The following is a 21,960-nucleotide window of genomic DNA, read 5'->3' as shown; positions in this document are numbered from 1 at the left end:
ACCACAAAAAAAAGAAAAAACAGAGCTGGAGGAATCAGGCTCCCTGACTTCAGACTACACTACAAAGCTACAGTTATCAAGACAGTATGGTACTGGAACAAAAACAGAAATATAGATCAGTGGAACAGAATAGAAAGCCCAGAGATAAATCCACGCACATATGGTCACCTTATCTTTGATAAAGACGGCAAGAATATAAAATGGAGGAAAGACACCCTCTTTAGTAAGTGGTGCTGGGAAAACTGGACAGCTACATGTAAAAGAATGAAATTAGAACACTCCCTAACCCCATACACAAAAATAAACTCAAAATGGATTAAAGACCTAAATGTAAGGCCAGACACTATAAAACTCTCAGAGGAAAACACAGGCAGGACACTCTATGACACAGATCACAGCAAGATCCTTTTTGACCCACCTCCTAGAGAGATGGAAATAAAGACAAAAATAAACAAGTGGGACCTAATGAAACTTAAAAGCTTTTGCACAGCAAAGGAAACCATAATCAAGACGAAAAGACAACCCTCAGAATGGGAGAAAATATTTGCAAATGAAGCAACTGACAAAGGATTAATCTCCAAAATATACAAGCAGATCATGCAGCTCAATATCAAAAAAACAAACAACGCAGTGCAAAAATGGGCGGAAGGCCTAAATAGACATTTCTCCAAAGAAGATACACAGATTGCCAACAAACACATGAAAGAATGCTCAACATCACTAATCATTACAGAAATGCAAAACAAAACTACAATGAGGTATCACCTCACACCAGTGAGAATGGCCATCATCAAAAAATCTACAAACAATAAATGCTGGAGGGGGTGTGGAGAAAAGGGAATGCTCTTGCACTGTTGATGGTAATGTAAATTGGTACAGCCACTACGGAGAACAGTATGGAGGTTCCTTAAAAAGCTAAAAGTAGAACTATCATATGACCCAGCAATCCCACTACTGGGCATATACCCTGAGAAAACATAATTGAAAAAGAGACATGTACCGCAATGTTCACTGCAGCACTATTTACAATAGCCAGGACATGGAAGCAACCTAAATGTCCATCGACAGATGAATGGTTAAAGAAGATGTGGCACATATATACAATGGAATATTACTCAGCCATAAAAAGAAATGAAATTGAGTTATTTGTAGTGAGGTGGATGGACCCAGAGTCTGTCATACAGAGTGAAGTAAATCAGAAAGAGAAAAACAGGGGCTTTCCTGGTGGCGAAGTGGTTGGGAGTCCGCCTGCCGATGCAGGGGATGCGGGTTCGTGCCCCGGTCCGGGAGGATCCCACGTGCCACGGAGCGGCTGGGCCCGTGAGTCATGGCCGCTGAGGCTGTGCGTCCGGAGCCTGTGCTCCGCAACGGGAGAGGCCGCAGCAATGAGAGGCCCGCGTACCGCAAAAAAAAAAAAAAAAAAAAAAAGGGGGGAAAAGAAAAACAAATACCGTATGCTAACACATATATATGGAATCTAAAAAAAATATGGTTCTGATGAACGTAGGGGCAGGCCAGGAATAAAGACGCAGACGTATGGAATGGACTTGAGGACACGGGGAGGGGGAAGGGTAAGCTGGGACGAAGTGAGAGAGTGGCACTGACTTACATACACGACCAAATGTAAAATAGATAGCTAGTGGGAAGCAGCCGCATAGCACAGAGAGATCAGCTCGGTGCTTTGTGACCACCTGGAGGGGTAGGATAGTGAGGGTGGGCGGGAGACGCAAGAGGGAAGGGATATGGGGATATATGTATATGTATAGCTGATTCACTTTGTTATACAGCAGAAACTAACACAACATTGTAAAGCAATTATACTCCAATAAAGATATTAAAAAAAAAAGATAATCCATTTCAAGTATGTACTGCCTGCTCTGTGAAGCAATACTTCTTATTTGGTATATTTGTTATAAGTAAACTCATAACAAGCCTCTTCAGTGCTCAAAATACGACCTACAGATTCTTTGTCAGCTTTATTCATGTCACTGTCTGAGTTTCTGTCTTTATCAAAATTAAAAGAAAAAAATTTCAGCCCCCTAGCTCCCCATTAAATCAGTCTAACCATCTTTTCCTAATTCTATGTAGAACTATAGTAAACAGAACCAGACAGTACTCTTGTGTAACCTCAGTGTCCCTGAGTGTTTTAGTCAGTGTTCCCTCAAATAAGAAGTAAGAGTAAATAGTGAAATAAAGGCAGAAATAGAAAAATGAGAAAAAATTTAAGAACACTGGAATTCATTCTATGATACATACAACACAAAAAGCCTGGAAAAAATATTTCCAAAATTGTTATTTTTCAGTGGCAGGATGATGGACAAATTCTTTTCTTCTGTATATTTTTCTGCATTACTAAAATTTCTACACTGGGTACGTACTACTGCTCTAATAAAAAAAGTTAATGAAAAAAAAAACCACTGGGAAAAAAACGTGTAAGTGAAGAGTTAGATGGTCAGAACTGAAGTTAAAAGAGCAACTGACGATGGAAGAGAGTCTTGCCAAATGTTGTGAGGACTTCAGGCCCTCGCAGGGAAACCAGCTCTGGCTGGGGAGCCCTCAGCCAGCCTGGATTCTAGCAGTTCCAGAGGCAGGTAAGGAAACAGGCTCAGAGCATATCGGACCCTTTCACCATTGAGCTCACTCCACTTTAGCGAACAGTCATACCTAGAACAGAAAGGCACTTTCAAAGATATTTTAAAAACAAATATAAAGGACCTCTGAAGGCTGGAAGGCCTAGGTGGCATGCTTGCTTTCAGAGGCACCAGGCAAGGTTGGGTTCTGAAGCTTAAGGCCAATGAGCCCACCAATGAGGAGCTAACGGGGGCCACCCGGGGAGAACGTGCCTGGATCCTCCCCAGCTTCTGGCAGGTACTGGGCGTCCAATACATACATACTCATATAAAAATGACAGTGAACTGAATAACGACGATGAAATGTGTAGGTGGTCTAAGAGGTACCACTAACTTGCACACTAACGGGGAGAGGCCCAGAAGGAAGGCTTCCTGGAAGAGGTGACACTTGCACTGGGTTTAAAAGATAAGTACGTAGTTGCCAAGCAGAGAACGTGGGAAAGAGTGGGTAGGGGTCCAGGCAGACACAAAGTCATGCGCACTCAAAGAAAGAGAAGTTATGCAACCTCAATATCGCTAAGTATTTTAGTGGGTGTTCCAATAAATACGTAGTAAGAATAGATAGTAAAATAAAGGCAGAAATAGAAAAAAGAACACTGGAATTCACTTTGTGATACATACAAATGTCTTAGCTTCATGGAAACTAAAGTTGATGGAAATGGAAAGGGAAGAAAAAGGACAGCGTGAGCAAAGACAATGGCTGCAGGGAGAAACAGAATGTGAGCCATTTATTCTTTTAGCAAATGTTTACTGAATGCCTGCTCTGTCCCAGGCCAGGGAGGCTAAAAGCTTGGGGTGCAAGAGAGAGCGTATGTGTAATTCAAACCAACAGACAACAACCCCGTGAGACCGGTACTGTTCTCCCCACTGCAGAGATGAGGAAATCGAGGCTTTACAATGAGCATGCAATCTGTCCAAGGACACAGAGCTCATAAATAGCATAAATCTAGTTTTAGGTGTGTTTTATTACAGCCAGGCTTTCAAGAACACTGTTGTTTGTTTGTTTCTTAACAGCATGGTTAAAGCTCAGAGGATACGGGGAAAACCCATTCAGTCCCTATTCCGCAATTGAAGTGGAAAAAAAATCATGAACATTTCTTACTCTCCTTTTATGAATTTTTTTCTGCCCTGGAGGATAAATATGTGGGAGTCATGAGTTCTGACTTATAAACGTCCAGGGGCCTTTTGGAACAATTACTAGCATGACAAGATCAGGCTCTGGAAACAGCCCAGTTATACCAATTGGCAACCGATTAAGTCCATCCACTTCAGAATGTGCTCGGATAGCAAGGGGAGCAGATCCAGTGAGTGGCCATCTGAGAAAGGTCAGTCGGGTTCCCTCCAAAAACGTTTCATAAAGACAAAGCCAGATTCAGGATTTGTGTGGAAAATGTTAAATACACTCTGTGCTGGAAAACTCAAAGACTCCCTAACGGCTGACAGCCTGCAGGAGACTATTCAGTAAATGACAAATCTACCAAGAAGCTGAGCTGAATGATTCAGAAGTTGTCTAAAGTCAGCACTTGAATCCTCCAGGTTCCCTATCTCTGGCCAAGTTAATGCAGGTTCCTCCCTGGTGAAAAAGCTCTTCTGAAAGTAGGGAAGCTTTCAGCCCACGAGGTATATTTCTAAACACAAACATACATACAAGCAAACACTGTTGACAAAGAACAAAATACTTGCTTCTTCTTCTGAGACTAACCACATGCCCTCAGGTAAAAGAGGAAAAAAGTTTTATTTTTTTTTTAGGGTCATTGAAAAGTCATTTGGGTCTATAGTAATTCTTCCTTTGCCACATACTTTAAACTTCTACTTTTCAAACAAGAGGTGTTTCTTGTGGGCTTATTAAAAAGCTACAAGTCTCTAATCAGAAATAACATAAATTTTCTCCATTATTAAATAGGAAATTAGTTTTTCCTTTTAAATTTGATTTCTTTTTTAATCCTTTAATTAGAATACAGTTCTAAAGCTTGCAGTTATACAAATCTATTTTTGTGTTCCTTTTGGAGAGACAAATATGACATTTTATGGTGATTATCATGGCACCTCACATAAAAGGGTCATTACTGTATTTGGAATGTCTAAGGTAGGCAGGCAGGCCTGGGATTATCTCCCAAAGGGTACCCCTTCCTCTACCCCCCAGAAACTGGCATTACTTATGCTATCTTGGGGGAAAAAAATAACAAAGAGAAATACTCTTCCTAAAATACTTTTAAATGTGTATTTTCATAAAATGAAGGGGAATAAGTTTATTGCAAAACTTGTCTACAGTTGAAGATGTGATCTGAATTCCAGTTTGACCTGGAGGCTCTTTAATCAGGGGGCTGACTGGGGGATGATTTCAGCCTAAGTGGATCCTGAGATCATTTCTGTCTTTCCCTTTTTCCTCAAGTAACATTAGGGTTTCCCAATGCTTTAACATTTCCTTGGAGATGGCTAAGTAACAGAGTTCAGCCACAGAAGCATATAACACAGTCTTCTCTCCTACATTCAGTGAATCTGTTCCCGCTGGCCTCTCACGCTGGCATCCACTCCAACTTATTAGGACTGACAAGCGTACAAAACTTGGACTAGAGAAAAATATTAAAAATATAACTTAAACATTTACTTTTAGGGCAGCAAAGAGAGATGGAAACTTCTACCTTATTCCAAAAAGTTGAGATGTTCACGGTCTCTTACAGTAACCAAAGCTGCGAATAGGCTAGTATTCCAGGGAGTGTGGGAGAAACGTTTGAGATCATCCCAAAGTGCAAGGAATGCTTACCCTGCTGAAACGGAAGGCAGCTCTATCTCCACTGGCCTATGAAAATCAAGGCTACGTCCGACCACCTCCAAGTATCCCTTCCAAGTTTCAGCTTTTGTTTTTCTGAGATATTTGACTTTTCCAGACAAACTGAAAACGAGTGGCAGAGAGACCTCTGTTACTATATAATACAGCCCTATGGTAGGGTATAGTCTCCATCTCTTAAATGCATAACTTACTGGGGATGACTTCCCATAGGCTGGAAGAAACAACAAATACATCTGTGAAGATGGGCCTCATACCCTGTACTTACATGCACTCCCCTGACCATGGAAATTCTGACCCGCCAGAAAGACAGCTAAATCTGAGGCTGGCTGTTCCCATCTCCCAATCCAGCTCCCTAGGGCTGGTCCTACTTCAGTGGTTCCTAGTGGTGTCCTCTGACCAGCAGCACCAGCAGCACTGGGCGGGGTGGGGGGGGGGGGACTTGTTAGAAATGCACATTCTCAGGGCCCCCACCCCAGACCTACTGAATCAGAGACTCTGGGGATGGGGCCCAGCTCCCCAGATGACTGATACCCTCAAGATTGAGAAGCATAGTTGCACAGCAGTTAACTATCAGACCACCAGCGTTTCTACACCCAGGGCCTGCAGATGGCAGTAAAGTCCAGCTAGAAGAATTACAGGCACTAGAAGCTCAAGTTCTAAGTCCTACAGAACCAGCCTGCCTGACCACACTGTTCTTCTTTAACAGTTCCTTAACAGCTGGCTCAGCCTCCTCCAATGAGTTGGAAGGTCACAATTCAACTCAGCTGTGAACAGGAACTAGACTGAAATTCTTCTCGCCACCTGACAGTAGACATATTAAACCAACAGTTATCAGAGATGCGATCAATATTAAATGATCTTAAAGGTTTTTGTGTTTAATACGGTGAGGATACAGACATACTTTAAGAATGAAAATTTCAATACTGATTAAATAGAACAAGATAAGAAATTCAAATTATTCTCAGCCATTGTGTGTATCTGAATAAAAATAATGCGCTTGATTCTGAATGAGTTCCCACCGTCAAAATCTCATTGAATTGATGTGACAACAGTGAGAAGAGATGTTTTCTACTGTAAAGCATGTATCAGGTAGCCCTTTACTAGATTTTGTGAAAACCCTGAATTTTGCACTAACTTTTCCTATACAAACTACAAACATCTCTAGTGAGGATATGGAGCAACGGGAACTCTCACAAACAGCTGGGAGTATATATCAGTACAAGCACTTTGGAAAACCGTTGAGCAGAGTCTACCAAAGCTGACCATACAATATCCAGGACCGGCAATTCCACTCCTGGGTCTATACTGCAGAGAAATGAGCGCTTCCATCTACCAAAAACCTCATAAAAGAGTGTTCTTAGAAGTGTAACTCGTAATAGTTACAAACGGGAAATAATCCGAACATCCACCCACAGTAGTGGAGATAAATATTATGAATATGCATACAATAAAATACACCCAGCAAAGAAAACACAAACCAACCAACAAACGAGACTACTGCTCCACAGAATATGGGTGGACCTCAGCTGAGTAAACGATGCCAGGTACAAAGTTAACACACACTTATCCAAACAGGCAGAACAAATTTCTGGTGACAGAGGTCAGCATAGAGGTTACTGAGGCTATCTACCAACAGGCAAGAGGAGCTCACTGGAAAAGTTCTAGGTCTTGACCTGGGGAATGGTTACAGGGGTGTATACATATGAAAAGTTCATTGAGTTGCACACTTAAAACTGGTACACGTTATGTATGGTACACTTCTTTATAAAGGGACGAAAAGTTAAACATGCACAACATAGTCTTGACAGGTGGTCATGTAACTATTTTCAATATCCATCATAAAAATCTAGGTTACTGGGGGACTATATAGTTATCAGAGTATCATTTACTGCAAAAATACTGTATTTGCTAAGCTAAATATCAAAGTTACATAAAGAAAACAATCGGTTTTCCTTATAGCCAATGTTATGCCGTCAAATCAATGTTTCATCCTATGAAAAGGCCAAACCTTTCTGTCTTGCACTCCCTGGTTCTAAACTCCATTTACTCTGCCATCTTATGCCATCATAGGTGGCAACTGATGTCCATCATCCCAAGCCCCAGCAGACCCTGGATGTGGTCATCATCCCGGGGGAGGCTGAAAATACTGGCTCCAGCATTCCTGTCATTAGCTACTTGCCTGAACCTCTCTGAACCACCCCTGTCCTAACCCCTGCCACCATCCAGCTCCCCTCCTGCCTCACAAACCAAGGCCTGTCCCAGGGCTGGGATCCTGTTAAGACAGCGCAGCCTCCAGGCCAATGTGGACCTACTGGATCCTAGGTTCCGATCCAGTAGGACTCAGCCGCCAAGCCAGCTGTCGAGTGGGGGATTCCTAATTACACCCCAAGAGCAGACACCTCCAGGACTCGGGGCCCTGAACCCGCACTGCTTTCCCCCCACCTGGGCCGCTCCCTCCAGCCCACCCGATGGATCCACAAAGGACCAGAACGGGGAAAATCCGCTTGGTCGGTTTCTGCGCTTCCTGCTGAGGTTTTGAAAAGCGGAGCTGCTGACACTCGTAACCAAGATGAGGAACCACGTGTTCCGCGAGGCACTCGGGTCCCGCCCGCGCGGCCGAGGGGCGCGCAGGGCCTGTTCCGGCTGCGCCTCGGCTCTGCGCTGACCCGTGAACACTCTGCGGTGCGCGCTCAGGGGCCGCGGGCCAGAGGGGGCGCGCCCCGCCGCCGCCGAGAACCCGCCCGGGAGCCGCCCCAGCCGCTGTTTGGCGCGCTCTAGCGCCGGGCCGCCCGGGGCCGGAGGCCCGGCCTTGGCCGGGCGCGCCGCCGTCCCGGGACAGGCGTGTTTACCTGGGACTAGGAACACGTGCTGCCGGGCGCTAGCCCCTTCTCCGCAGTCCACGCCTGCCGCCATGCCGCCCGTTCGGTTCCGGCGGCCGCAGGCCTCTGAGCCCTGGGAGGGCGGGCTCAGCGAGAGCCCGGTGGCAAATGGCGGGAGAAGGGTCGATTCCGGGGAGCGCGGCGCGCGGAGGGACTGGCAGGGCCCGGAGGGCGGCCAGCGGGGCGAATTTCGTTTCGTTTCCGGAGCCCGCCAGCGGTCCCGGTTAAGCTTTTAAACTGAGCGCCAGGCCCAGGCCGCCGGCCCACTGGCGCGTCGCCTGCCGGCGCGGAAGGGTCACGGCCTCTCCCCTCCGCGGCTCGGCCAATGGTAGGTGCTCACCCGCGGCGCCCAGTGACGCGGCGCGGGGGGCGGCGACCCAGGTCGGCGGCGGCGGCGGCGGCGGCGGCGGCGGCGGCGGCGGCGGCGGCGGCGGCGGGGGGCGGGGTGGTCTCAGTCTCGGGGCGCCCGGTCACCGCGCCCAGCGGCCCTCCGCCCAGGGACTCCCCACCCTGCGGAGAGCGGGCCGAGGCCGAGTCTCTGCGGAGAGGGGCTCCCGGAGGGATGACGCCTACCACCTCTGAGGGCTGGCGGACTCGCGCACACCTAGCGGGAGGAAAAGCGTGGAGCAAATCCACGTTAAAGACAACAGCTATCACATCGGAATCCTAATGCCACCGTTCCTTGTCAACGTTTCTTTATATCATTTGCATTCTGCGTTGGAATTAATGTCAGAATCTGGTGTGCTTTGTGATTCATAACAAAATGCATGTAAAGCGGTCCTCAAATTGGGGTTAGTCCTCATTACTAAAAAGAGGGGCACAGTTTGAGGCTCAAAACGTGCATTTGTTGTTTTGGAAGACATTGATTTGTAATGAGTTAAAAATTAAGACTTTTAAAAGCGATGTTCAAAAAGTTAAGAGTCATGAAATTTCGGGATTTAAACTTTTAAAAATAAAATTTTAATAGTCCATGGTTTTAGAAAAGAAGATAATAAATATTTGTCTCATACTTCAGAATAGTATGACTCCCTGCTACCCCAGATCCCCAGTCCCCCTCCCCAGGGGCAATCACTGTTAACAGTTTCTTGTCTGTTCTTCAGAATTTTTCCATTCAAAAACAAGTTTATGTGTCTTTTTTTTTTTTTTGCACAAATGGAAGAGAATATACATAACTCTTAATGCACTTAACTTTTTTTGCTTAATCTTGAAGGGAGTTAAATTGTGCAGCACTAGATCTATCTCAGCCTTCTGAAAAGATTTTTTTATTTCAGTCCTGTTTCCCATGAGGGGAGACAAATGCAGCTCAAGTTGACTCCAGGACACACCTGGCAGAGAGGAAGCCTTTCTGGTTGAGTAGGGGGACCCAGATGCTAACTCTGGGGCAGGCAGCAGATTGGTATTGCTCTAGAGCTGTTTTCATCGTTTTCTGATCCTTTCCAGCCGTTGGCTGTTTGAACATGTGTTTTTATGTGGTTGTTTTCACAATGCAAAGACAGTTTTGTCTGCTTTTGTACCTTAACATTGCCATGAACACATTTCCCATGGCATCCAGAACTGTCATTGAAGACATGCTATTTCACATTGCTAATGTACCAAGGTTACTTGACCAATCCTTAGTGTACAATATTTAGATTATTTCAAAATGTTATTCTAAAAAATGCTACAATGTATACTATATATGGACTATGCAGCAGTTTGAAGCAATGAACTAGAGGTACCCGCAATGAACTAGATGCACACGTTGCAGCATGGATGCTTTATATCAAGAGGAAAACAAAGAAGTAGGAAGAGATTTATGGCAGAAAACCATGTAGGTAAATTAAAAACACACATAAAACAACATTATATCTTTTAGAAGGATATATGCACATTTAAGGCCATGTATCACATAAGAAATGGGTGCCTTTAAAAGGGAGGGGAATGGGATTGGGGATGGATAAGGAATGAGAAGGCAAGAAAAATCAAAAGGGGCCAGGGTGCACGTGGATGACTGTCACTATGTCCTATGAATGAGAGTATAATACATTCTCTGACATTTAGGTCCAAGGATGAAAACTTTTTTTAAAAAAATGTGCTGCAACAAACATCTCTAAGCAATTTCATTTATTCACTTAAAAAAATTATTTAAGTACCTTCTTGGAAGGAGGACCAGTGGTGATGTTGGAGACTGGCTCAAGATTCCTATTGTCTTCAGGGTAAAGTCCAAGGTACTAAGCTTGGAACACATGGCCTGTGAGATCTGGTTCTCACTTGCCCCTCCAGCCACAGTTTCTACCGTCTCCCTCCCTCCCCACCTTGACCACAGTCTGGCCGTGAGGAACTGCCCCCTCTGTCACATCCAGCACTTGACACTGTGTTCCTAATGTCGGAACCACGCTCCTCTCAACTAGCCTCATTCCTCTGCCTTTTCTCTCACCATCTACTTTGCCTAGACAACATTTCATCATATATCAGGCTCACTGAGACAAAACCTTCTCATTGCACTCCACTTCCTGTCTCCAAACATCCTCCCCATGAATGAGATGCCTCCAGTCTTCTCAGTTACCTCACTAAAGAGTGAGCCTGATTTTCAGTCAGTTCCTTGAGGAAGGACAGCATCTAATAATTCACCAGTTTATCCTCAAAAAATAATGATGCCTTTCACTGCATACCAACTGTGACAAGTACTGTGCTGAACATGTAACTCTGACTCTTTCAGTCCTCCCAAAAGTCTTAAGGGGAAGTATCAGCATGATCCCCATGTTTTACAGAGGAAGAATGTAAAGTTTAGAGAGATCAACTAATTACCCAACACACACAACCAGCAAGTGGCAGAGCAGGAATTCCAACCCAGAAATTGTGCTCTTAACCTTCCCTCCCTTCTTCCCTAGTGTCCCAATGCCTAGGACAAAGCTGTATGGGCACATAGCATATGCTCCACAAATATTTTTGAATAAACATGTATGTGGATAGATAGGCAGTTATGGTAATAGTCAGTGTAGCCTGTGCCATTCCTAAGTTTTATAAACAAGAACAAAGTGATTACATCTAGTATATCATAAAATATTCCATAAATTAATTTTTATACTAGTTATACTAACACGCAAAGAGACAAGCAGGTCGTTCTTCAAGGAATAAGAAGGGAACAGCAACATTAATACCTCTGAGTAGAGAAACGTAGAAACTCTTCTAAATGCCAGAAATAAGAAATGTTCATTTTCTAGTGGAAAAATAAAAGGAACTGGGGAAAATTTTTAAAAACAGTTCAGAATCCAGTGACCTCTACCAGTGCTTAGTGGTGACCAGAACAGAGAGAGCTTGAACTAAGGGTAGTGATTTTTTTTTCTCTAATAGATTATTAAACACTTATGAGAATTCTTCTTTCAAAACAAAATAAGAATGAAAATCCATGTTTATCATCACTTTCATCCTAAGAAAGAGTTGTTGCCTTGTGTTTTGTCTTGTTGCCAAATGCTCATCTAGGGGCAACAGGGAAGGCAACACGGTACTGGAGAGTCATATGGGGAGGAGAAAGGCATCAGCTCTCAAAAGGGCCAACTATTTAGAAAAGAGACCAAGCAGTAGTACTGAACCATTCTTTCTGGGGAGAATATTTCCTTTATATTCACTCTCTTATCCAACCCAACCCAAAACAGGATCCTACTTGTTGCAAAAGGTTGCATAATTTGTATGCAAATACCCACATATAAAACTGTGAGATCTGCCAGTTACAGAACAACAAGAATGACTGAAGCTATTGAGAAAGAAAGAAGAGCAGCCCCAGACATTCAGAAGCTGGCCTGGGGCTCCCAGCTGGATCATGGTGACTCTCCCAGTATCTTAAACAAATCTCCCAGAACACCCGCCTCAGACAAGGCTGTCCTGAGACCACAATAAAATGAGGACAGAGCAAGTCCACTTCATGATTTGGGCAAAGCACAGACAAAAACAGGTCACTCTGCCACCTACAAAATACTGAACACTTCATCTGTTAGCTGAAATGAGTGACTGCTACTTCTTTACTAATTCCAGCTTCATCCTCACCCCAGCTCCCCCCTCCCTGTAGAGGAGATTTATTGGGACACCACTTTCTAACAGCACCCAAACTAGAGTGGATCCCTGCATCCTTAGACCCTCCCCAAGTCACCCAACCAGAGCCCAACCCTCCCAAGCTTCCTCCCAACATCCTCCATCTAGTAAGACGCCCCTGACTTCCCATGGCCTGTGTTCTCCCGTTCAACTGCAGGGGTGTTCCTGGTGGTCTTGGGCTAAACTTGGGGTTGCCACTGTGTTTACTCATTTCCCTGTGTGTATGTGTGTGTGTGTGTACAGTTATAAACCTTACATACATTCACATAAAATTAAGGTAGTAAGAAAATTCAGGCAATTCAAGCTCCAAAATGTACTTTTGCAACTGAACTACCTATAGGGCTAGGCCACCATGGTCAAGTGAATCAGATAGTCAGATATTTACATGTTTTGCTGCATGACAGCCTAAGCAATCACCATACACTTCAGAAAATTTCAATAGCTTGATGTCCTAGTTATTCTCACTTTGCTTTTATATGTGCTTTTAATATTTTCTGCAGTGCAGAGTTTTTGAGACATGTTTTTTACGCTATGAGTTACCTAACAAGTTAACGAATGGAGAAATGCCAAAATGCTGACTATTTTTCATTTATTTTATTATTATTTTTTTAAACATACTGACTTCTTTTTTTTCCTGTTTACAAAATCCATCATAGTTTTTATTTTTTTAATTAAAAAATTTTTTTCATTTAAATATTAATTTTCAAAAGCAGGGTACAAACTTGTATAGAGAATATGATTACAACTAAGAAGAATAATAAAAATAAAAGATTGGTGACTAACATCTAACCATAGTTGTCCTTTAATCATTTCTTTCTACTTTGATATATTTTCCAAAATTGTTCAGTTAATATTTTTAATTTGATAATATTAATTAATATCAAATTAATTAATTAATTAATATCAAATATTAATTTCTAGGTTGTTTTTGTTTTTTACTCTGTTTTTTTTTTGTTTTTTACTCTGTTTTTGTTTTTTACTCTGTGCTTCCTCCTAGGTGCTAAAACAATAATATTCTGGTTCTCTTTTCGGTAAGTCCTGATTGCTTTTACTAATAATTTCATAATTAAGCGACTTAAAAGATACACATTCATTTATAACGTCAAAACAGTACATTGCTGCTGTTCTCTGCCTACAAGTAAAATACTCTTCAAATAGTAATAAGATATTTTATTAACTAATTCTGTTGAACTAGCTGAAAATAGGAACTGCAACTGCTAAATATAGCTGATCTGTTGCAAAAGATTAACAATTTTTCTGGTAATGTGAATTCCACCCCATGTTTTGTTCGACAGCAAAAATAAGTAATGAGTGACTATTTCAAGAGGAACTGCTGCATCTTCTACAGAATAATAGTCAATTTCATGTTGACTTTTGTAATTACAGTGACCATGTGACATTCCTGAAAACTCAGTCTTCCTTCATTAGTTTATTAAATATTCCTATTTTTTTAAGAACTTAATAAAACGATTGTCCTTTAAAAGTACGTACAAACTTCAATTTTTAGAAGTTTTTGATAAAAGGCAGGAAATAACCTAATAATGAAATAATAATCTCCTGGTTGTTACTTTGTATTTGGTGCTTGGTACCTCTCATTCTCTCTCTCTCTCCACTTGGGCCAATCTAAATTAATTCTACAATATTACTGACACCTACTCTGTGCCAGACACTGTTTTGGTTGCTTGGGCTATATCAGTAAATAAAACATATAAAAATGCCTACCCTCCTGGGGTTTACATCTAGTAGAGGGAGACAGAGAAGCTATATACATAATAAACACATTCTATAGTGCAGTAGAAGAGGGCCAGTAGAGTGTAGGGAAGAAATACAACAGGGCAAGTGGGCTTGTGAGAACTAAGAGGGTTGCAGTTTTAAATAAAGCAATCAGGGTGGGCCTCATTAAGAGGGTAACATTTGAGCAAAGACTTGAAGGAAGAAAGGGAGTTAGGCATGCATATATCTGAGGGAAGGGTGTTCAGGCACAGGGAACAGCCAGTGCAAAGGCTCCAGACTGCAGATTTTATGGCACATTCGAGGACAGCAAAGGAGGCTGCGTTGCTTGAATGGGGTTAGCAAGGGGAAGAGGTAGCAGGAGATGAGTTTGGAGAAGTGAGAACCTTACATGCCATGGGAGGGGGTAAAATGGGATTCCCCAGAGGGCTGACCAAGGAGTGCTAAAAGAGTGTAATAAAGCATAAGAAAAGGGAAAAAGGTAGAACAACCAAGCATAGTTGCAACTAAAAACATGAAAGAAGCCCAGTGTCGCTCAAAAGCTTTCCACTGTAATCCACAGTAAGAAATATACTTTACAGCATCACCCAAAAGACACACATACAAATAAAACAGAAGCTTCACAAACCAATACTTACACACATTATGTTCAATGTACTCTAATTCTAGGCTATTAGATTTCTTTTCTTTATTCAATGCTGATAACATTTACTAAGTTGATTTCACAACCTAGTAATGGGTTGTGATGTACCGTTAAAAGAGCACTGCTAATCAGTAATATGATCATTTTGGCTACACCCTAACGTGGATGACATAATCAACATCATTGTCAACTCTGAGTGAGCTTTGGCTAAACATACATAAGGCCTAATGACTTTAAACAGGGAACCACCATTAGCTCATTAATCAAAAGCCAATGTATATACAAGATACTCTGCTTTCATGACAGCTGTCGTCATATAAAAATATTGTGTGGGCTAAGTCACTATTAGGAAATGTAAAACATGTGAAATTCGGGTACATCATTTCTGACAGGCAGCCAATATTTATGGTAGTTGACTAAAGAGACTTTACTTCAAATAAACAAATGTTTAATGTTTCCGTAGAAGCGTAGACATGACCCTAATTAGTAAATTTGCTAATAGATTTCTGTTCATTATCGCCAGACCAATCTTTAGATATATTTGTTTTAGAAAACAGTGCAAATTTTAGAACTCGATCTCAAAATGTTTTGAGAGTTTCTCAAAATGTTTGAGAACAGCTTGGTTTTATGAGTATATAAGCACTGGTACTTTTCAGAACCGTTAAATTGTCCTTTCAAAATGCAAAATTTGTTTTCAACTAGGTTATACTTTTAAATATATTTTTTTTGCCACTGCAAAAAGTTCTTAGATTTGCCATTGCATAGGTTCAAGTTTTATTGTACCCTGGAAATATCCCCTCCAATCCAACCCACTTACCACACAGCAAGTGTCCAATTTTTCCCACAGCGTTATCCAAAGGATCTTTCTGCAATGATGGAAATGCTCTATATCTGTGCTCTCTGTTAAGGTAGCTGCTAGCCACTTGTGGCTTTTAAGCACTTGAAATGTGGATGATGTGAAAACCTGAACAAGTCACTGCCTTGCTTAAACCCCTTTATTTCCAGCAATGTTGGAAATTCCAACAATTTCCAACAAATAAAATTTAAAATCCTCAACTTGTCATTCAACACCAAGATGAGCTGACCCCTGCCCACCACTAGGTCACCATGACCCCAGCCTCTCAGGTCTTCTTTCTGCCTCTGCAACATGCCGTGTTCCTTCTACCCTCAAAAATTGGGCACAAGGTGTTCCCTCTGCCGGGAAGTTCTTCCCACTCCCACCCAAAAGTCCTCTCACGTCCTCCTTTCCTGGCCAAAGACTACTCATTTCTTAGGTCTCCTTCTCTTCGTGGCTCACGTATTCACTCACTCATTCAGCAAATGTTTGTTGAGTCCCATCTATGGGCCAGGCGTTGTGCTAGGGGCTGGCAAGTGACAGCAAAGATGGTAGGACAATAGACAGGCTCTTTGTCCTTGTGGAGCTTTTAGTCTAGTCAGGATGACAGACTGTCTAAAATAACCAAAATAAGAGTAAATTGTGATAGCATCTTAAATCAGGGCTCTGAGCTGTACCAGAGAATAATCGCAGGTGGGGAGAAGATTCTCAGAGGATATGACATTTTCATTGAGACCCTGCAGGAAGGAAGGAGCCACATATGTGAAGAAGATGAAAAAGGGCACTGGAGAGCACTTGTCACAGCACTAATTAAACTTGTCCCTGTGATTACATATTTAGTTAATATCTGTAAAGTCCATGAGGGCAGGGACCCTGTCTATCTTGTCTTATCTTCTCATAGCACAGAAACTGGCACATAATCAATGCTCAGTAAATTCTTGTTAGTGGATGAATAAGTAAATTTTTTGAAGTCTAAAAATTAGAACAATTGCTGTAGAATAATTATGAAAGGAAAAATAACTAGTAAGTATTAATTATGATTTATTTTGGCTTATAAAGATAATTTTATCTAAAGGTTTTAAACCTTCTAAGTACAACCTGTAAAGTACAAATAGTCTTCTCAAGAATGTGTTGACATTCTATGAATTCTCAGAATGTCTTAGTGAAGCAACTACTCGTTGATTCTCATCTTCCATGTCCAAGTTCCTACTGGTTATTAAATTATTTACTAAACTAAGCCTCACTGAGGTCATTCCTTCCATTCGTGCTCCAGGTTCTCTCTTGGCTGTTCCAACGAGGAGCACATCAGCTCACACTGCACAGTGAGTTCATACTTCAAGTATCCGCCTACACTAGTCCAAACAGATAGCATTTATAGACATGATGTAAAAACTGAAAAGGCATAGATCATGTTGTAAAGCCAGACAAGCATCCCTATGGGAAGGAGGGAAATACAGAACAGTAGGTTGGAACTGGCCCTGCAGGCCTACAGTCTGGGCTCAGAGGCAGGCATAGGCAGCTGGGAGTTCCATTCTGGTGGGTACCAGGAATAAACGTACCCCATGTGAGACAGGGGTCAGGGTGGCCTCATTATTTCAAACCAGGAAATGAGGTAAGGATGGATGAAACGCAGGATAATGGGATGAGGGAAGATGTAGACATAGACTCGAAGCCAGGACCTGGCAAAGCCATCTTTGACTAGGTGACTGGACCTTGGGTATCCCCAGTATGACCAAGGGTAGGAGGCCTGAGCTACAGATATAAGACTTGGCTCTGAGTTGGGAGCTCAGTGGAGGAAATCACAAGATTACTAGATAAGGGGGCAGAAGTGGAACAGGAGGTAAGGATGAGGAGGATAAACAGAAGGAAAACCTACCTTTTAAGATGAACCTGGAAGCTGGAATTCCAAAACACATGTGGAAGAGGATAATTACTGAGTAAAACACGGCCCACAGAATCTACCATAGGAACCTGGATTCTCTCAACAGGGTACAAAAATAACAGAGCAATCTGAAACTCGTGTTAATATAAATGTCTTAGAGTCCCAAAGAGATAAAGGAATGCCCTCATAAGAGGTGACAAGATATTATAAAATTTAAAAATTGGTAGAAATAAAGGAAGAACAATGGTATATTTTTAAAAATCCATTTAGATTCTTAAAAATGAAAAATACAGTCGTTAAAATAAATGCATTAAGTAGAATAAATTCTATACTGGACACAGTCAATAGAGAAGTGATAAATTGGAAGATAAGTAATGAGGAAATGACTGCTATATATCCCTATATATACACACATATGTATGATATGTGCATATGATATATGCACATGATATATACACATATATGATTTTTAAACTGGGCAGGAAGAATATGCACTTTGTTTCAAGATAGTCCTTACCCTTCTAGAGAGAGAAGAGACAATGGTACAAAGGCAGCATCAACTATACCCATAATATCTTAATATTTAAAATATTTAAAGCAAATGTGACAAAATTTCTCTGTACTTCCCCAGTGTTTGAAAATTTAAAGGACTTGCCTTATTATAGTCAGTACTACAGATAACCATTTACTTTAAAACTGAGACCAGATATAAAACACAACACCATGTCCTTAATTTGTAAAGAAGATAGGCTGGTAAATACGTTTTAAAAAATCAGTTATATGGTGTGGACATGGTTTTCAGCAAAGAAAGCCCTAGTCCCTATATCTACTTAGGGCTGTGATAAAGGGAACAGACTTGAGTGGCAGCCAAAGAGATTTAGCTTAGACATGAGAAATAACTTCATATCTCTGCAAGATGTTCAAGATTGCCTGGGGATTTTGAGAACAAGAGCTTTGCTGAAACAGCTTAGATCCTAGCCTACTTGGAACTAGAAGGGATTATCGATGTCATAGATGTCCTTTGAAATTTGAGATTCTGTCTGCCAACTCTATAGATCTGAAGATCTTAACTGATCTACTCAGAATCTACAGCAAGGAAGAAAGGACAAAGAGGAAGAGAACAAGAAATCTTGGCCATCAGTCCTCATAAGAGCTTTTCCTAACATGAGAAGCTAGTGGAGCAGGACGGAGGCGACCAAGGCTCTGGGGGCGCCAGTGAAGCAGGGTACGACACTGCTCCACCTCTATTCCAGGCTACTTCTCTCCATCATCAACAAGCATTTGTAGAGGATCTTTCACATTCCACACTGTGCAAGGTGCTCTGCAGAATGAATATGGGAAAGGATAACATCATTGCTTATTCTTAAAAAGTGTACAATCAAATTTGAAAAGGTCCATGCATGTGAAATAATTAGAAAAACATAACATAGCAATTGATAATCAAGGCCAAGCACTTCAGTAGTAAAGACTGTGGACTGGGCTCACTGGTAATGAAGAGGGGTTTATGAGGAGTCTTGGGGGATGGATGGAACTTGAACAGTTAGAGAAGGGTTGAGGGCATTTCAGATGTCTGCTAAAGGTGGGCTAAAGCCTGAGGGAGGAATATTCCTGAATATCAGAGAATGTTGTTAAACAGAGGGTCTGGCTATAGTGCAGATGTTTTGGAGAGCACGGGAGGTGGTGAAGTGAAATAGTTGATTAGTGGTGTGTGGTCACAGGATGCTCTGAAAATCAGCCAGAGAATCCTAGACTTGAGGAGGGAGTGGGGGGAGAAGCCAGTGTGTGTCCTTGAGCAGTCAGGGGTGTATATTGAAAACCATGCTTCCAAGATTCGCTCGGCAGCAGTCTTCACAATTAAATATTTCACACGGATTAGGTATACAACAAAAGTCTGCATGCATTTTCTGCTTCTGTTTTCTGTTAAAATACATAAATTTTGTTGTTGTTGTTAAATGACCACTCAGTTACTTTAGAACACACTTATGCTAAGAAGCCCAGGTATAAATGGACTGACCTTATCATCAGTCAGACAACATCTGCTGAGCCTTAACCTGGAGTTTAGAGCCCTTTCCCAATGGTTTGTCCTTCTTTAGATTTTCACTGCCTCTAAGCACTATTTCTCAGAAAATAGCAGTAATTGTACTAACAACTAATTTGGCAGATATGAAAAATTCAGACTTCTTAAATACAGAATTTCAACAATGTTATTCCAAATCCCCAACGTAATGCGTGTATAATGCTCCCGGGCCATTGGGAAAGGGCATTAGGGTTACGCTGGAAGGCACAGTGTGTCAGAGCCTCAGGCGGAGCCCTGAACTGAGAGCAGGGACATGGGTTCAGTCCCAGCTCAGGGTCTCGTCAGTTGTTTTCCTGAGTCCGGCCCCTTCCTCAGTCCAGATTTCATCTAAAATTGAGGGGGGTGAAGATGGAAAAACTAAAAAAGTAGGTTTTAGCTCAAATGTATAAAAATACATTTATTTATTTAACAGGGGTTCTAGTTTGAGCCTAGCCTGACATATTTTTAGGGCATAACCGAACACACTTGGCAGGTGGGTAGTTGCATGAGGATAGAATTCTCTAGGGAGACGAACTCATTCTTAGAGAGCTAAGCCCATGCTTGGTTCAAAACCAGGTCTCTAGCACTAGAGAATGGAGACAGTACAGAGTACATGCTCTACTATTTAGAGCCTCTTGGCCCAGGCCCCATGAACTAGTGGTTGAATTCTAGGAAAAATTCAGAGACATTGAAGTACAAATTACTCACAAGACCGCTTAAATCAGTTGAGTATTTTCAACTGCAGGGAATTAAAATCCCTGACTCAGGCTGGCACGAACTATAAGAACATTTAACTGTATAACCAGATTCCAAAGGTAGAGCAGCCTTAGCTTCATCCTAAGACTGGCTCTCTTCGTGCTCACAATTTGGCTGCCAGTGGCAATGGGAGCTACATGCTTCCTGGTTTACATGGAAGCATGAAATAGAAGTCCTTCTTTTTTTCCTGCCTATACCATCTCAGATTACATGCCCATCCCTGGCCTAATGACAGTGGCTGGGTGACTGCCATTGACTTAAATGAATCCGGTTCTATCCTTGGAGATCTAGGTGGTCATCAAATCCCTTGGGATGTATAGAAGAGGGATAAGTTTCTGAAAAGCATTTTGGTTCTGTAAGGTACTAATGAATATTCTGCAGGCAGTGAACATCTTCCATGACTCTGATCCAGTATCTGGGGAGGCGGGGAACAGAGAACAACTCCTAGTGGTTGAAAACACTTACAGTTAGGGCACCAGAACACTGGGGTGTTGACAAGTATGGGTGTCTCTGATAGCTTTATAAGACTTGAAAGGCCATTTGTTCCTCAAATGTCCACAATGTAGTTTTGGTAATTTTGGTAATTTCATATTCTTTAATATGAAATGGGTTTCTCACTCACTGCTACTGACTTGGGCGGAAATGACATGTTCCATGCAGCTGGAAGGAAGTTGCCTACAAGAAGTTATCAACTATGTGTGAGGATTGGAGACTATACCAAAATGTACAAATGATGGCTGGGATTTGGGATGAGTGAAAATTCAAGAAATGCATTTGGACAGGCCTCTGGGGATTTGGTTAAAGCAAAGAATGGAAGATATTTATAGCAATGGTTTTTCCTTGATGCATGGTATAATTATACTTTGAATCACGAATCCAGCTTATTTCTTGATAGGTGTGTTTGAACTGCAGAAATTCTAGCTCAGCTCTTACCTCTGCTAATGGCATCATTTTAATGTTAGTGCCTATTGTTATATGCCTCCTTTCTTTACCAATAAGACCTCCTTGAGCTTATGAGAGGAGCTGTGTTCCGTACTTCTTTCAAAGCATCTACTTTGCATGTAAACAGAGAGCCTGGCTGTGGCGTAACTGAATTTCTATGCACAGAAGTGTGGTTTCCTGATAAAGAAAATGAAACCCTGTCTCCAAGTCCTTATGAGTCCAACATGCATGCTAACTTTTTTTTTTAACTGTACCTCAGACTCACACTGAACAATCCCATTCTATTCCAAAGGAAAAAAAGAGTTAAACTTATGTTACATGCCTGTAAGGCATTTTAAAGTTAATCGGGCCCTTTGGGTCTAATTTAATTTGTGTAAGATTGCTGTTGATGATTAGAATAGCTATTTAAGATTTTTGTTAACAGTCTATTACGTGGACTTAATGGAAACACTCCAAAGGCAGTCTGTTCACTTTCCCCTGTCAAATTCAGGTTACAGAGACTTCACAGATGTTGTAAGTAGACATCAATATGAAAAGGGGATAGAACACAAATTAAAATCATAAGTGTACTTAAACTGCCAACTTTGAGCTTTGGTTAAAAACATCTGTCACATAAAAGCAAACATTCAGAGCTATTGTGTCTTGTAACAACTGTCTTTATTTTTCATATCTTTGGCATTTTCATCATTTTATGTTACTGCTCCCTTTGGAATTTTTTGTATGAATGCTGGCTTTCTATAATATCAC

The 21,960-nt window shown here is 41.8% G+C and overlaps 1 protein-coding gene across 17 annotated transcripts in view; it reads right to left on the bottom strand.

Annotated features, from left to right (window-relative positions):
- The window catches only part of RNASEH2B (ribonuclease H2 subunit B), a 126,961-nt gene that overhangs the window by 75,794 nt on the left and 29,207 nt on the right, over nucleotides 1-21,960 (bottom strand). For 4 of the 17 annotated variants that reach the window (XR_010936784.1, XM_067712971.1, XM_067712960.1 and 1 more), the window contains exon 1: nucleotides 8,271-8,627. The exons of 1 other annotated variant lie outside the window; for it this stretch is intronic. Coding sequence is in view for 8 of the 16 variants with exons in the window: in XM_067712971.1 (XP_067569072.1) it covers nucleotides 8,271-8,334 (64 nt within the window). In the remaining 8 variants the exon portion in view is untranslated. Of the gene's footprint in view, nucleotides 1-5,394; nucleotides 5,524-7,886; nucleotides 8,008-8,270; nucleotides 8,630-21,960 lie in introns of those variants that run through there. 12 more of the 17 variants (XR_010936781.1, XM_067712962.1, XR_010936782.1 and 9 more) reach the window with 9 other exon arrangements.

This window comes from Pseudorca crassidens, chromosome 18 (assembly GCF_039906515.1).
Source record: "Pseudorca crassidens isolate mPseCra1 chromosome 18, mPseCra1.hap1, whole genome shotgun sequence".
NCBI classification, from domain to species: Eukaryota; Metazoa; Chordata; class Mammalia; order Artiodactyla; family Delphinidae; genus Pseudorca; species Pseudorca crassidens.
Note: the sequence above shows the minus strand (reverse complement) of the source record. Positions and strands in the feature narration are given on the sequence as shown.